Genomic DNA, 18,435 nt, shown 5'->3' on the forward strand with positions numbered 1-18,435 from the left:
ATGGAGATGAACTGCAATCCCAGACACAGCCCATGGACTGGAGTGGCGCGGTTTCTGGAAACATCGCATTTTCTAATCTTGGACAACCCCTTTAATTTGCAGAGCCTTTCACAGTGATTGGGAGATAAGGTTGACAGGACAGAATTTACAATCCCTGCTTAAAAAGGGTTACTACATCATACAGAGGCAGTGCACCTTCTCCACAAGTGTTTACTTTCAGCACGGGCAGGAAATCTCAGAGAGCGATCAAACGCTCGGTCAAACTCTCGTGAGTTTTAGACTGCTGGGAATCCACCTCAGACCGAAGTCGATTCAGAAAGATCATTAGTTAGAGAGGTAGATGCTGACTTTTCCATATATATATATATATATATATATATGTGTGTGTGACGAATGTGATATATTTCACAAATATTTTATATCGTGGTCTCCTGATCACATTCTGAGGTTGCTTTAGTAGTGACCGTTCCTCCTTCCGCTTGTCAAGTCTCATAGAATTATGTCCTAGTTGGTCTACAAGAATAAGTCCTTTCCGCCGTATAAAGCATTTTCAGCTGAGCCAAAAATTTTATTGAGTGGGTCGGGGTCATGATAACCACCAGTCAAATCGACATCTTATCTTATGCTTCAGGTAGCCCCGTACACTCAAGGTGATGTGTGACACTTCTCCAGGACAACTCAGTGGATCATTTCACCTGTGGAATATTAAAAATGACAGGGCTATTATAACGCTGCCAGATAACGGTTGTCTGCCCTAGATCCCAAGTCTATGAAATACAGAAGGAAGCCAGGAAATTAAATAGCAATTTCCTAATTTATTCTTGTTATGGGAATTTCTCTCTTTCTAAATGAGCACATGGCAATAATAGAAATGCAGGATTGTGGATAATTCCAAACATCTAGACGTGGACAGCACTTCTTGTATTCATGGTGTAAAGTATATACAATGATATTGAATATCATGCATGTGTATCTGAAAAATGACCTTTAAGGTATCAAGAATAACGGAAATAAGTGTTAGTTTTGGCTTCCTGAAAATCATTTTGCTGTGGTTGTTCACAACTAATAGAGATTGAAATATCACATTTCACAAGGCACTGAATGTTCATTTATGCACGTACAGGGTGTGCAGAAGATCTTTACCCGATCATGTGGCCGCTGTTTATTTATTTAAATACAAAAAGACAAGTGGGGGGTAAAACCTACAGCCAGGAGACGAATCGCTCCGAGAGATTTCCTAGACAACTTGTCACTTTCTACAGCTGTCATTACAAGTTCACATAAACAAACACTGACCATATGTTCACTATATCTCTATGCAAATATCCGAAAGCGATGGGAAGAACGTGTACTGCAGCTTTAAATTCCATTTAAGATATCAATTGTGTTATTTTTAGGCTTTGAAACAATTATAATAAAGATTTTGCACTACTGCCATTAGCTTTTTACATGATAATAATGACTCATCCATTCAAGTCTATTTGTATCCGTGTGCTATATTCACTAGACTACGCTGATGTCTAAAACCGGCGTGAGCGCAGCCTCAGACAGAAGATTCCCCTTTATTGCCACTGGTTCTACTATCCCCTTTCTTAGGGACGTAACTAGAATTCATGGGGCCCCATAGTAAAACGAGATGGGCTCCCACCACCGAACGACGGGAAACTGAAACAGCAGCATAAGTAGCAATAATTAAAGGTCTGGATACTGGCGCCATATATCAGAGATCCCACTTAGTAGTGCTAGATAGTAGAAAGCCTCCAACTTGTTATTCACAACAGAACAGAACAATGTTCTTGCACCTGGGTGCGCCCCCTCAACCCCTGGGCCCAAAAAAAGCTGCTATGGCTACTACGGCTATAGGTACGCCAATGCCAGGGATCCACCAAATTTATGGCCTGGGCCTTAAGGGGTCCAAAAAAAATCATACTATCCCATTTCTATTTCCACTAGAGGGTCGGTGCATGGAAAGGGGCATCACATGATTTTTATGCTTCATTATGATCATGTTTTCCATCCCCCAGAAACTACCAATGTATATAATGGAGTACAGGAGATGTAGGACAGAACTCAGGGGACCTTTTCGAAAAGCGGCGTTGATTGTGTGTGTTATTACTAATCCTTGTGATTTGGACTATGACATATATAATGAAAACTAGAAACTTTTGATTCTTTATGGAAAGTAGTCTTCATTCTATGATTTTATTAGGAATTACTCGTCTCCACTCTTCATTCATAAACTTTTTTATTTTCAGATTTGATTATATGGTGGAAAATACAAAGAAATCATATAATTATTTTCTCTGAGTGGTTATAGTTGGCCTTAAGACACATCATGTTCAACTCATTTGCGTTCTCATTTTCTGTTGGGCACCAGTCACAGTGATTTGGCTCGGTTTCTGAAATTTGATTCTTTTTCTTTATACACGTTGATTGGAGTCAGCTGCTCTGTCAAATTTTGCATTACCTAGACCAATGATTGACTTAAGGTTTATTCTGGAACATACAGTGAGGATGGCGCTGTAAAGGTCATGGGTTTAAAAAATGTTTTTAAAGCAGATATAGGCAAGATTTTTTTTTAAAAATATTATAACAAACATAATGCAATAATATTAGAATGAGAGGGGAAGAAATCTAACAGACCTGTTGTATAGCAGCATTTTAAGGTGGCAACAATCATGCCCCCCCACCCTTTTGGGTTTTTTTAAAGGGTGGACTCACACATGGCAAATACAAATACCCTAGCTAAACAATTGCCCAGTTAGCTCTCTGTTAAAAGTATAATATTCAGAGCTTTTTATATTGATTAAATGAGTTTTGGCACTTTAAAAAAAACAATTCGACTTGGGATTAAATTTTTTGAATTCCACACAGACTTTTTGTAGCATGACAACTGTGATTGCATATGCCGTCCATAGGAATGCTCAGAATGTTACTTCTGTTTTATACATGCATGCAACGCTTTATTCTTTGAAGTAATTATTGCTGTAGTACATTAAGAAGGAAGTGGACCTGAGAAGCTTCTTTAAAGCTACGGAATTAAATTACATAACCAAATCCAATGATTTCCTCATAAATTTTCATGAGTTGCAAAATAAGGGGTTGAAAAGCCAAAGTAAGCAGAACATCAGCACTTCTCATACTGTAAAAGGTCAGAGTAGAGAAGGAGCGCAAGAAGAGCAGGCTTCTTTATGTTACGAGGTCGGGCTCAATCAGGTGGGTTGGTACCTGTGGTCCCACATGGGGTTACCATTTTTTAAATGCTATTTTTAAAGGATTATTTCGGTGCAATGCTGGTGCGGTTAGTAAGTGCACCACTAACGCCCCTGTTGTAAAATAACAAGACGGGTCACTGCAAAATTTACTGAAAACCAGGCATCTGTCACGTTTTAAGTAAGACCACATGAATGTTTTTGCACAATAACAAGCTGCTCTAGCAATGGTACATCTCACATATGTAGGTCAGAGGCTTATTGGCAAATGTGTGTGCTCTTAGTAAGAATTAGGGCTTATTCACACGAATGTTGAATACGTGTGTGTGATGGCCGTTAAAACAACGGCCGTCACACGGACGCATGTATTTCAATGGGGCCGTTCACATGGCCATCGTTTCAACGGACCGCGTGAAGGGTCCGTTGAAAAATAGAGCATGTCTTATTTTCTTCCGTTTTCACGGATCCCCCCATAGACAAGTCTACGGGGATCCGTGAAAACGGCTACCTCACGGGTGAAACTTGGACTTAAAAAACGGCAGTTTTTCACGTCCGAGTTTCCCCACGTTCGTGTGAATAAGCCCTAACAGTAGTATGTGGCATGTGGCAGGTGTGAACAAAGATCTAGATATTCTGTGGATTCCCATTAGCCGAGAAAAGGACTGAAGATTATAAGAGTGTCTAGGCTGGCTTTACACCTGATTTTTGGCTGTGTTCCTGGTATACATTTATATTAAAGGATGTAACGGATGCAAATGTATATTGTGATGTACCCGTAGCTTACGATAGGCTTAATATATAGCCAAACAAAGTACTTTTGGAATTCTTCTTAAATTTAAATAAATGGATACTGGTCTTATAAAGTATTGAATAGCCTGCCATATATCTATATATCTATCTGTATGTCTATCTATTCTATATCTGTTAAATTATGTTAAAGAAGCTCTGTCACCACATTATAAGTGCCCTATATTGTACATAATGTGATCGGTGCTGTAATGTAGATAACAGCAGTGTTTTTTATTTAGAAAAACGATAATTTTTGACGGAGTTATGACCTATATTAGCTTTATGCTAATGACTTTCTGAATGGACAACTGGGCGTGTTTTACTATATGACCAAGTGGGCGTTGTACAGAGGAGTGTATGACGCTGACCAATCAGTGACCAATCAGCGTCATACGCTTCTCTCCATTCATTTACACTGCAGATAGCAATATAGCTATATCGCTGAGTGCAGCCACATAAACAAACTATAACATTACTGCAGTGTCATGACAATGAAGATACATTACCTCCAGCCAGGATGCGTATTCAGAATTCTGTCACTTCTGTAGCGTCTCTGTGATATTTACAGCAAGGCAAGCGTAATCTCGTTTGAAATCACAGGTTACATCGTAATCTCGCGAGATTACGCTTGCCTTGCTGTAAATATCACACAGACACTACAGAAGTGTCAGGATTGTGAATAGACATCACGTCCTGGCTGGAGGTAATGTATATTCATTGTCCTGACACTGCAGTAACGTTATAGTGTGTTTATATGGCTGCACATAGCGATATAGCTATATCGCTATCTGCAGTGTAAATAAATGGGGAGAAGTGTATGATGCTGATTGGTCACTGATTGGTCAGCGTCATACAGTCCTCTGTACAACGCCCACTTGGCCAAAAATTAAAACACGCCCAGTTGTTCATTAAGAAAGTCATTAGCATAAAGCTAATATAGGTCATAACTCCGTAAAAAATGATCGTTTTTCTAAATAAAAAAACACTGCTGTCATCTACATTACAGCGCAGATCACATCATGTACAAGATAGGCCACTTATAATGTGGTGACAGAGCCTCTTTAAGTGAAAATAATTTTAGGGTATGTTGAAGGCTATGTACACCTCTGAAAACATTTAAAAAAAATAAAAATAAAATGTGTATCAGTGGGATTGGTCCAACTTTCTAAATATATTTTTATTCAAAATAATTTTAACTTTTTGAGACAGCTGCTTTATATCCGTTATACAGAGCATCTGTATCTTGCGCTGAGACCTGAATCCGTCAGGTTCAGTGGGAATGACGGGTTCAATGAGAGCGGGTCCTGCGTGTCTCTGAACTTAGATGTGATCGATAACAAATGGATCCTGCGTCAGAGACACACAGAACCCTCTTTCACTGAACCCGTCAGTGCCGCTGACCTAACGGATACAGGTTTCAGAGCTAGATACAGCTGCTCTGTATACAGGATACAAAGCAGCTGTATCTCAAAAAGTAAAAAATATTTTTAATAATATGTAATTACAAAGTTGCACCAATCACACTAATGCACATTTTTTCTTTTAAAAAAAGAAAAACTTTTTCAAAGGTCTACATAGCCTTTAAGATAACTTATTTTGTAAGTGGAAAAATCCAACCTGGCTTTGCAAAAGAATCCGTGGCAAAAATCCAAGGCTGACCCTCAGATTTGCAGTTTCCTCTGACACGGATCCACATGCAGATTAGCTCAATTCAATAGGGCTAATTCACATTTGGCTTTCCGACACAGTTTTCGCATTGAATACACTCGTAAACGGCATCAAGAATTCACAAGAATTAAATTTTTTTTTTCAAATAAAATTCTACTATAAACCAAGCCTTAATCAAATTAAAAAGAAAACTATTTTATACAAAAATCACAACATATCCATAAACAGTATATCCAGATTTAGGCTATGTTCACACTAGCATGTAAAAATCAGTTTGCATCAGTTCCTCAATCAGTTTTTAACTCTGGTTGTATTTACAGGATCTAAAAGCAGAAAGATTTGTAGGCCCACACATTCATTTCTATAGGACTCCATGAAAAAGTGCATCAGTCAAAAAACTGGAAATAAAAATGCCAAATTATACAAAACTGTTATGTTTTTGTTCTGGTTTTGTTTTTTGTATTTTTGCACCCTTTTAGATATAGAGATAGATAAGAAATACTAATGTAAAATTTTCATTACTATTTATTTAACACACTTTTTTATTGTCATGTGATATTTTTACTTATGACAATTATGGACCTTTTATTTATGTTCCATCAGTTCGGTTTTTTTCTTGTTTTCTTTTTATTCTTTTATACTATTATGGTGTAAATTACTGTTTATTTCTAGACTTATGTCCTCCCCAAATAGGAGTAGGTTGCTGTAACCGTCATTTTTTTTAAATGTTCAATAAAATGTATTGTTTAAAAAAAATATTCTCAAAAAAAATCGGCGAAATCGAGCATTAGATAGTTAGATAGGTGATGTACAACGCTGCCCTCTAGTGTTTACACTAAATATTTCTTATGTCTCTTCACGTATTTGCGATTGTCAAGTGACTCAATTAAAAGCACTTAAATTTTCATTACAGAATAGCGCATTTTCCTAGATTGCATCAGAAAGCATGTGGTAATTTCATTTATGAAGCCTGATAGAGAAAGGGTAGTAATATAAATATAACACAATGTTTAATATATTTTATGCCTTTTGATGATTTTGTTTATATCATTTTTTTTGTTTCAGATGTAGCTATCGGAGCCCCACATGAAGAAAATATGCACGGAGCCATATATATTTATAATGGACGCGAAAAAGGAATTACACCTTCATTCACACAGGTATTGCTTTTCATCATTCTCTGCACTTTCTCTTATTTATTCGAAGTGGTCCCCTGGATCGCCTTTGGGAGACAATTAAAGGGTACCTCCAGTTATGATTGCAGATGTGTCTCCTACCAGAAGTTTAACAGTGCCAGAAACGCAGCCGAGAGAGTGGGCGTATGATGGCTGAAGCCCCTGCTGCAAAGGAAGCTTAAGTAACCAGACCGCCCTTACATACAAGTCATGCTTCACCAATGGCGGACCATCTCTGTAAAAGGGTTGTCTGGTTTAGATAACCAAGTGTTTCATATTGGGGAATTCAGAGTTAATAAAGAAAGGCCTCTCATTTGGGACCTCTATCAATGAGCCAAAGCGGAGAGTGACTACAAAGAGCCTACCCAGCATGTCCGTGCATTGACTTTAATGGACACCATGTACTGCTTCATTTCTGCTGCCCCTACCCCACAAATTAAAGCTGATCACTGTGTTTTTCAGTGGAAGACCCTATGATCAGCCTATTTTGTTGGGGCAATCTTCAAAAAAGGATTATCAAAAGTGGACAAAACCTTTTGATATGCAAATTCTTAAATAGACAATATTTTTCTTTATTATTTTTTTCTGTAAACATATATCAACAAATTCCACATCCTATGAGGTGTTCATGTTCCCACAGAATGAATGTAAAAAGTTTAAATTCGAATTCCCATGCGGCTCACATGTGCCAAGGTCTGTAACAAATTCATTGTTTCAGCCACTGGACTATCAATCAGGAGGGTGATAATAGCAAGAGTAGTCACTCAAGTCTCAATACACAGATGAGCAGCACAAGGCTGAAGAGTGAGGCAGAGACGTGGCCAGGAAACAATCCGAGTTTGGTACACAGATAAGCGGCAACAGGTTGTAGAGTAAGTCAGAAAGGAACAAGACTACAGGCAGGAAGATATATAGTCTAGCAAGAAAGAAGTGCAAGGATCAGGCTTATATAGGAAGCCAAAAGAGTGAGAACAATAGGCAATCAAGGCAAGGAATCCAGAAAAACAGGAATCAAGAGAAGCTAGGGTTTCAGGATACAGGAGTTTCTGGGTTCGAATCCTAACATGGACATGACTCTATTGCTATAGAAACAAACTAACCTTCAAATTTATTTTGTTTTCGTATTTGATTTGAGAAAGTTGCAACCAAAATTTAAACAGTAGCGGTAAATGATTACACTGGCAAAGGAATAGATTAGGTTGCCGAGTCTGCAACAGAGGCCCCAACCATCACATGACATTTATAGTACCACTGTCCTAATAAGGGACAGAGAGGCCTTTTTGCCCTCACAAATAGCAGGTTCAGGGAGTGACCCCTAACTTCTGCCCGCCCCATAGTCACATCTAAAGACAAGGATGATTTTATTGTTCAGGCACAGTACAGAATATCCATCATACTTTATAATTCTATCTATCTATCTATCTATCTATCTATCTATCTATCTATCTATCTATCTATCTATCTATCGATTGCATAATCTACAATGATGATAGTGATGTAATCTATGTGTTATCATTTTTTTCACAGAGAATACAGGGACGGAAACTTGGCTTTTCATTAAGCACATTTGGACAATCAGTATCCACAGGATTAGATGCAGATGGAAATGGATATCAAGGTAAATAATACAAATGTTACGCAATAAATTACTAATAAAGATATTTTTGCTACACGTTCAGGTTCAGAGTTGTGGCCTCACCAGAGTTGTGTCTAGATTTTCCTTCACCAGGGGCAAAGATTCCGTTTGCTGCCCTAGCTCTGTATCTAAATACCCCTTTCAAGGAAAAGTGGGTTGCTGCCCCGCCAGCCCCCTAATCTATGCCCCTGGGCCTCACAGCTGGTAGTTTTCCATATAGTGGAATTACGGTAGCTCCCAATACTTCCAACACTTAAAATATATTTCCAGTTCAAAAGTATTTATTGATAGGCAGGGCCAATTAATAAAAATGTCCCTAAAATGTTCATGCATCAGTTTGCCAAAGCTCAAGTAGCTCCCAGTTCTGGGTAGGACATCTACCCAGCAAGGTATTATGCCCTCCCAAAGATGTCATTATGTAGCACTCGGGCAGAAAAGTACCAACAATGAACCAAAGTGAGAATTTTGCCACAGGCCGTAACCTTTCACTGACTCAGGGGTGCGGGATTTTTACAGTCTATCCCTGCAATTTCGCCAACTTTTAATAGGAAAGTGTCATCATTTCACTTTTCTCTTTAACTCTCCCTTTAAAGAGAATTGAAGCATCAACTTCTGACCTGTCACATATACCACATCCGCTCTACTTTACCATTGATTCACTGGTGCAGTCACAGAAATCTCTGACCGTGTCTGAAGGGGACCAGGCACTCTACTGTGACATGTCTGAAGGTTTTTAGCTGGATTTCACTTCTAAGCATCAATCCTTGAACAGACAATTAAAGAAAATGCCTTTCCACAATGCAAGTACAGGACAAGCCTCATACATCACTCTGACATTGTGGCAGACATTCATACAATGTAAAACAATGTTCTTATCCATCAAGTCAGGAGATATCTCAGGAACAGCCTGGAGTAATAGCAGGAGCTGTTTTGTATCCTTCCCATTGTTTAGACATTGTATATTTACACGTAAAGGGGTATTCCGGTTTTAGCAAATAAATGTTATTCTTTGTATAAAGAAAAGCTATACAATATTCCAATATAGTTTATGTATGAATTCTTCCCATTATTTTAAGATCTCTGCTTGCATTCATTCAGTGGGACCCATTGTTAACTTGTGACTATAGATCTGGGATGGACACATAGGTGCACGGCTCGTTACAATAAGCAGCTCTGATAACTGTACTGTAATGGTAATGAGCTGTACATCTGTGAGTCCATCACATAAGCAAGACTGCTTTTTATCCAATAGAAGTTAAAAATGGAGGTTACTATTGAATGAAAGCAAGCAGAAATCTTAAACTGTGAGGTATTGATACAGAAAATATATTGGAAAATTGTATCACTTTTTGTTATACAAAGAATAACTTTTATTTGCTGATAGCGGAATATCACTTTAAAGTACTTGTATGAAAATGACTGAGCACAACAATACCCGCTTTGAAAAATAGGACGAACAAGTGAACATCATCGCTATGGGCCTCCTGTATGAACCAGTGCAGGAAAAACTAAGGGTGTTAACAACATATCTGATCACGGATTTCATTTAGAAGCCGCTTCGCTCCTGTTCGGCTTTTCCCGGAAAGCCGATGTATCGGAGTACGGGCTCATAGACTTTCTACTGAGTCCGTACTCCTATTAATTGATTTCCGGAAAAAGCCGAACAGACACGAAGCGGCTGAGCGCTCACACAAGCGCTTCTGCCGCTTCGGTTTACTGATTGGTGGAGGTCTCAGTGATTGGACCCCCACTAATCCAAAGTTCTGACATGTCAGAAGTTTGTCAAACCTTTAGTTACCTGACGGGTTGTTATGAGGAACACCTCCAGCTTCATCTGCACCAGTTTTATACATCAACATTTGAGCAATCTTTCCTGTATACATGGATGATTCTTGATCCCATCAGAAATCAATAATAGTTTATTTGCCATAGCTGTGTATGAGAGAACTCTCTTGTCTAATCATATCTATTCCTTTTACAGATATTGCAGTCGGTGCTTTTCTTTCGGACTCTGCTGTTCTGCTGAGGTGAGGCTAAATAAATTGGACTGTTTTGACACGGCCATAATATAGCTGCACGTTACAGTATTTATGGGTTGTCCAGGATTAGAAAACTGAGCTGTGTCTGGTATTGCAGTTCAGTCCATTTCACGTCAATGGGGATGAGCTGTAATAGCAGACCTAGCCATGGACAAGTCTGGCGTTATTTCTGGGGGGAAAAAAGCAAACCCGGGCCTCCACATTTCTACTGAACTGAACTTAGATCACCATAAACATAATGATTCATTACAACAATGTAATTGACTTTTTGTGAACACTTTGACTACTAAAAATTCATGACCTGTATGTTTAATGTACGTACCATGCATTGAATTATTCTTTATCAATTGCAAAATGGCCAAAATGTTTATAATTACAATAAATGGACATTCAATATTTGAATACACGAGTACCAAATTTTTGAATTGATAAATATTTCAATGGATTGCATCCGATCACCCTTAGGGCTCATTATTATGCATAACAGAAGAAAATGCATTCCTGTACATCAATGGTCAGCGTAAAACAGTATCTTTAGGAAATGGGTTTTTATGTGTGGAAAATGCTTTTGGGGCATTTTGGAGGAGAGCAGACCTGTCTCTATTTTATGCTGCGCTTACATAGGGCTGCATGGTCTGATGACAGATCCGCTTTAATAGACACGCATTACTATACTTAAGGGTGGACGCCGACAACAGAGGGCCCCTTACATGTGATCTAATAAATCGAAGGGGGCATTATTATTTTTTTAAGGCAGCGGTTGGCCCCTTGCCTGCTGGGCCACTGTGCAGTCGCAAAAGGCTACACATATTGTATGTCTATCCCTGACTATTCTGTTTAGAATGTGAAGTGGTCATTTTCACAAGGCAGAATTTTGGTCAGTGTTTTGCATCAGTATTTGGAAGCCAAAACCAGGAAAAGTGTAATGGAGAAATGTGTACCTCTTCCATGTTTTGGATACACTCCCTCCTGGTTTTGGCTTTCAAATACTGAAGCAAAATACTGTCTTGTGAAAGTGGTCTCATAGTACTTGTATTTCTTTGTTTGGTTCAATACATTTAAATACTGTATATTGTTAAAGCATAACTAACTTTTCAGGTGATTTTTCAGATTACGCTGTCATATGTGTGTACATGAGGGAGAACACAATGTCTGGCCATTATGTGACCTATATATAGCATTTTTAGCAGTTTTCCCCCATGCAGTCTCTAGCTCTAATTCTCCGTTTCCTCTGAGCTAGTGGGTGGTGCTTAACTGCTATCATGTCTCCCATACACAGCAGACAGAGAAGAGAACACCCTGCTCTCTTATCTTTATCTTTTACATACTGTATATAGAAACAGCAACAACATAGAGGACATGATACAGCAGCAATGAGCAGTGTAGCTGTGACTCTAGCACTGGAGTGAGATATAAAACTTTACTAGAAGCTGAAAAGAAGCCTGATAAGTAGAGAGAGAGGCATTTTTCTCTAATAACAAATATTACAAAATTTCTTAAATTCGCCTATATATTTTTTCAAATAGTAGTGCCTATTTAAATGGAAAAATGGATTCCTACAATGGTATTTAATAAAGGCGTACCTCCAATTATAATTGTGCCCATGTCTTCCACCTGAAGTTTAAAAGTAACAGTAGGAAATGCAGCCGGAGGAGTGGGTGGTTCACTGGAGGTACTCTTTTTAGGATCACATTTAAACTTGTAAAAAAATAAAAAATAAATCTTTTTTTAAAAACATAGAAATGAAGTCAGTATAACAACAAATTCATATTTGTCTTTATTATCCTTAGAACAAGACCCGTTGTAACTATTAATGCCTCCTTAAAGCTACCAAATTCTGTGAATCGGACAAGATTTGAATGTGTAGAAAATGGGCATCCAGCAGTGTGTATGAATGTTACAATCTGCTTTAAGTATCAAGGACAGAATGTGCCTGGTCATATTGGTAAGATAGCATGCGTTTATGCAGCGACCCGAATAGTAGGGTCTGGAATATCATCTATTGAGGTCTATTGAGTGCTGATTTAGTAGGTCTATGACCGGAATCATTTTGTAATCGACTTCTATTTATTCATGTAAAATGTAGATTTATATCTCTAGGCCACTCTAGATATAATTGTGCTGATTCTTTAGAGCACTATGAAACCCCAAACCACATGTATTGTACTGTACATTGCAGCAAATTGTCAACGTGAATTCTGCATTGAAAATCCACAACAATTCAGCGATGTCTGAACATACCCTAAGATCTCATGCACACGAGTTCCGTCAGTGATCCGAGGAAAGATAGGACATATTCTAGCTTTCCTCGGATCCTCGGGCAATTTTTCACGGACCCGATTCACCCGCTAAAGTGAAAGGGGTACGTCAAAAATGGCCCGAGTGGCACAACGGTCGTGTGCACGAGGCATGAAGGTTAGCTATAGACGCTAATGCCTAGATAAAAACAGAGTTGTTACCAACATACAATTTGTAGCCTTGGGTGAGGTTTAATTAATCCTTAGGTTGACAAGAACAAAGTTATTCAGTGCATTTGGACTACTATACGTAGATGTTTTACTTGATCAAAATACATATGTCTATTTTTAATATTGTAGTTCTTTTTTAATACATTATGTCTGGATTTCCTGAGAAGCTAAAATTTTTATTAATTTCAATGGTTTACAGTCTTGCACTATAATATCAGCTCCGATGTTCAAAGAAAGAAAGGCACTCCAGCCAGATTTTACTTTTCTTCCAATGGAACAATGGAGGTTTATTCAGGGAAAATTGAACTTCGACCGAAGTCTGAAAGCTGCAGAACACAACAAGCATTCATGAGGGTGAGTTGGCTATGAAATATTAAACTATCATTTGCTTTTCCATCTCTTCCATCCACTTTCATCTAAAGATCATCTACCCCCAAAAAATTTAATATTTAAGTAACAAAAATCAATGGGTGTCATTTACAACTCCCTTACGCACTGTCATCCATCTTTCTCAGATTCCTGATGGTGGACCTAATGAAGAGACCGGTTCAGTCTTAAAATTTGTTTGGACTTTAGTAGACTTTTTGGAAATGATTAGACCTTCTTGGCTGTGCTTTTCAATTTAGCTGGACACCTGCCGATCCTATTGCTTGTTCTTTCTACTCTGTCTTCCTAGTTAACCAATAAAAGATAATGATATTATATTATATATTATCAATCTTTTTCTTTATTTTACCATAATTTAGCAATTTCAGTTTATATTAAAGGGCTTTTCCCACCACAGACACTTGTCCACAAGATGTCATAAATGTCTGATAGCGGGTGAATACTGGTCCAAATTCCATCAATTCCTATTAAACTAGCTTATATAAGAATTACTCTATAGAACAAGGCGATCCGTTTCTGTGGAAAATTGTATAGATGCAGGTTATTTCATTTTAAGCACTGCTGTGTTTTCCAGTTCAATGAAATTAATAAATTATCATAAATTTATTCTTGTATTCATAAAACTGTAATTATTCCTGAAGTATATATTATATTCGCCTCCTTAGCTTTGTCGCTGAAAATTAAGCAAACTAAACTAAAAGTGTATGACTTTTATCAAATTTTTTATTCCTTGGAATATATTCACATTTCAATAAATCGGAAAAAAGATTAATTATTAGGCAATTAATTTTCCCCATAAATTATGAATAGAGATTGACTGCAAATTATATTTCTTGCAGTTCTTGATTAAGTTAAGTAGGTTGGGTTGTTCCAATTTTTTTAATAATATATCTAATTATGAGCCCTTGTAACAATATGGCATCATGCACACGGCAGAGCTGTCCCTGCTGCTCCGTACTACATAGCTGTAGATATTATGTGTGTCATAATATGCCATAGACACTGTATTACAGATGTATTCCCCCTGTAAGGGTGAAAACCTAGTAGAACCTTAGATGAAGTATACCAACACTGACAAAATCCGATACAGAAATGAACTCCAAGGCATAGGGAGGTACAGTAGGACGCCATAGAATTCTATAGATGCCATGTTACGGCTCTGTAAAACTAGGTGCTTGTACATATCCTTCGTATCATAGAATGCATGAGATCTAATTGTGGTGTCTATAATACCAGACTAATTGGATGTGTTGGACTGAAATTTAAAAAAAAATGTTATTAATATAATTTCAATTTTGGGTTGATCATTAATTGTACTCATGTAGTCATTACATGTATTTAGCAATCCTGGATTGTATGATGATGGATGGTAATTCACTGTGGTATTTTTTTGAAGACACAGGTTTTGCGTTTTCAGTGCGTCAAAATTCTTTCCATCTTTTATGTCCAGCCTAAAATCATTATTCAACATTAAAATTATTGAAAGATTGGTCCTGGGGTACTCATAATCCATTCTGCTAAACATTGTGGGCATTGATGATTATTGTTTTTCATTTATTGTCTTAAATATTTTAATTTTTTTCTTTTAATAGAAAGACGTAAGGGACATTTTGACTCCAATACATATGGAGTCTCACTATTATCTTGGAAAACATATCGTATATAAAAGAAATGCAGATGAATTTAAGCCCCTACAGCCCATTCTACAGGAGAAAGAAGGGCAGGAAAATATATTAAAAAATGTGGTAAGAAAAATCATAGTTTTTACACTTTTTAATGACTATTATAGATTCCATTTTTTTTTCATGGTAGTGACTTGGGATCTCCGTTTTTATTTTTAAAATTTGTAAACCAGTAAGAAATGCATGTTGCTATGAGAAACCGCTCATATATTTAGTACAACACCATAAATCACAACTTTGCAAGTGAGCACAAACGTTGAAAGCTAAGGGTGAACCAAAATATTTGGGCTCCAGTAGTACCAGACTCACTTCTTAGGTGCCTGTATGTAAAGACTACCTCTATCAAGTAGATCACCCCTTAAAGAGTAACTGCATGTTCAAAAAACATTTGATATGTCACAGAGACATATCAGAACTTTTGATCGGTGATGGTCCAGGGGCTGAGACCCCCCCACCGTTTCTTAAACAAAGGTGCAGATGCGCTCAGCTGAGCGCCCTACAACTTCAGCTGTGAACAGCACTCCTCAGGCTGAAGACGGCTTACATAGAACGTCTATGAGCCCGTCTTCTGCCTAATGAGGAACGCCAATCACAGCCGAAGTTGAGCACGTCTGCACCTTCGTTTCAGAAATGGTGGGGGTCTCAGACCCTGGACCCCACCGAACAAATATTTTGATATGTTTCTATGACATATAAAAAAATAAATATTTTTTTTGAAAGTGCAGAAGTACTTTGTCATGTATGGCTTTAAAATATTTGCCTGCTCTTACAAAATAAGGCAGAAAATTGTGGTCACAATACCTAGCACCCTCATCTTCTCAGTCCCACATCACTGTGATCATCTAATTAACATATAAATAATCGTCATTCACATATCGGTATGGTCTTCAAAATAACTTCAGAGCATTTCACATCTTTCCGCATCACTGTATTAATACAGTAATTTCCAAAGAACGTTATGATGGGGTTAAAGTAGGGTGAAGGAGATAGATGATCCTCATGGGACACCCGAGAACTGGTAGTACCTTACTCTTGCTTCTGAACTGAAACATATGGAGTGGATGTCATAGCCTGTTCCCGGCATTTGCTTCATTGGGTGGTAAGGGATATTATCCAGTCTTGTGCAGCTGCTCTGCATGTGGCTTCTAAATGTCATAAACATATCCCTCCCAGCACATTGTGTCTATTACAGACAATAAAATATGTGTGTGTGAAACTAGAATGTCTAGACCAGATAAAATGCATAATATCACTGTAAATAAACAATATACGGTATAGTTGTGTTGGTTTTAGAAATTTATAGAGGACAACGTTATGGGTGGAACCAAATAAAAAGACTCGCAAATAATTGCCCTAAGTAAAGTCCTACCAGTTTTAGGAATGTGAGCATATGTTAAAACACAATATACAATCCTCATAACTTATCCTATAGTTCACCTTTATACACTTCTTCCCACCTTACTCATATTCAGTAAACGTTTAAATACTGTAGATTATACGTGTTCATCTGTTACTACAGATATAGCCTGGCACTTCTCATGGAGCCATGTAGTTCTGTATTAGCTTATCAGCCTATGATAGGGACCTGTATGATACCACATGGACTGTAGCTTTAGGATCCAGTTAGACTTTCTTAGTTGCCCAGCTTCGAGAACTTGATCTAGAAATCAATAGAATAAAGAATATAACCCAAAAAGTTAGTCCTCTGTAGTAAGTTTCTAAGAATTCGGTCTACCTAGATCTTGGGATTTGTCCAGCCCTTTTATATTAAATTATTGATTTGACTAGTTATTTTCGGTGGATCATTAGTCCCTTGAATTATCTTTTTGAATTATGTTTCCGATACTTTGCACAGTTGGCACAACTCTCATGTTTTTACTTGAAATCAGATCGTCAGGTGATTCCCTGGCAATACAGCATTGGGCCAATTTATCATATAATGATTTTTGTTGGTATTGTTGAGAAGAGGTTACATGATAGGAGAGTTACATTAGTACATTATATTTGAAACATATTAGTATAAGGTGATTCTCCTATCAAAGAGTTTAGGTTCAGGAGTATTTATGGATCCCAATATAAGAAGCTTTCAAATGTTTTAATTGTGTTACTATAAAAGTTGCCCCTTCCATCTAATAATTTCCCTAGTCGTCAACGCTCCATTTTTATTTTAATCTTCAGTAGGATGTCACTATAGGTGTCATGTTATTTACATTACGTAAGGTTTAATAAGCACACTACTGCCAGTAGACCACTGTCAAAATATGTCACGTAATCTGTAAGAGCTTTTTATGAAGTCACATATTTCATGGATGGCAGATGACACTTTTGCTGCGGCTTAATTATTAATATTTGACTTGCGTGAAAACGCCATGTATCGTTCAAATTGCTGTATATACAAGAGCAAATGTAGAGCACTACCCAGCACTGCTCTAAAAAATTTACTATTGATATATTTTATTAATCATTATATAGTATTAAGTATTAACATTTATGATCCAGGTCAAGCCCCCTGCGGTCGTCCTGTGCGGGCCAGGTGGCGACCGGTATACCATTGCATACAGTATGAGCAGCCTCTACCCTTATCTATTGCCTCCTTCCCCCTTCTCCTGTAGATTGTAAACCTCAATAATCTCATGTTTATTGTACTTTTGGTTTTTATTGTCTCATGTCTTGTGGTTAAACCATGTTTTATATGTACAGCACCTTAGAATTAATGGTGTTTTTAAAATAAAATAAAAATAATAATATAAATTATTAGAAATTCTGAAGTTGTATCAAAGTTGGATGGTGGAGGTTTATGATATCATAGTTATAATTAGTTTGACACATAATGGTGAGGACAAGATGAATCTTATATTAAACTACTTAAAAGGATCTACTGTAGGTGGTTTTTGACTTTTCAGTCACCATGTGATCTAAAATAATCTAATTGTTTACACTATATTATTGCCCTAATGACACTTTCAAACACATTTTTTTGCTACATGCAAGTCTTAGGTTGATAGTCATGAAATGCGTGGCACACACAGAAAATTCAGCTGGATGACATCCAGTTTATAGGGCATCCTCTACTGGGACTCATTAGATCTCAATAACCCCCATTAGCAACATCTGTACACCTGTTAGTAAATGGCTCCCAGCAAGGGGGGACTAGTACCGTATATAAAAACCCATCACAGTTGTTGTTGTAAAGAGAGTCCAAGGAGGGGTGTCGATTATGGTTAGGCTGTCTGAGGAATGCCTATGGCCATCCAACTCTTCGGTAATGTAGGGCTCCTTTCTTCTCTGTATATTAAATGTTAACTCTTTATATGTTTTAGTGCTAAAAAAAAACAAACAAAAAAAACCCCACTGTGTTAGTGAAATATAGTGTCTGCTA

The 18,435-nt window shown here is 37.5% G+C and overlaps 1 protein-coding gene across 1 annotated transcript in view; it reads left to right on the plus strand.

Moving 5' to 3' along the window:
* The window catches only part of ITGA4 (integrin subunit alpha 4), a 118,297-nt gene that overhangs the window by 73,035 nt on the left and 26,827 nt on the right, over window positions 1-18,435 (plus strand). The window contains exons 11-16 of the mRNA XM_075829533.1: window positions 6,735-6,829; window positions 8,372-8,462; window positions 10,462-10,507; window positions 12,310-12,464; window positions 13,187-13,341; window positions 14,967-15,119. Of these exons, the coding sequence (XP_075685648.1) occupies window positions 6,735-6,829; window positions 8,372-8,462; window positions 10,462-10,507; window positions 12,310-12,464; window positions 13,187-13,341; window positions 14,967-15,119 (695 nt within the window). The remainder of the gene's footprint in view (window positions 1-6,734; window positions 6,830-8,371; window positions 8,463-10,461; window positions 10,508-12,309; window positions 12,465-13,186; window positions 13,342-14,966; window positions 15,120-18,435) is intronic.

Source organism: Rhinoderma darwinii, chromosome 6, assembly GCF_050947455.1.
Source record: "Rhinoderma darwinii isolate aRhiDar2 chromosome 6, aRhiDar2.hap1, whole genome shotgun sequence".
NCBI lineage: Eukaryota > Metazoa > Chordata > Amphibia > Anura > Rhinodermatidae > Rhinoderma > Rhinoderma darwinii.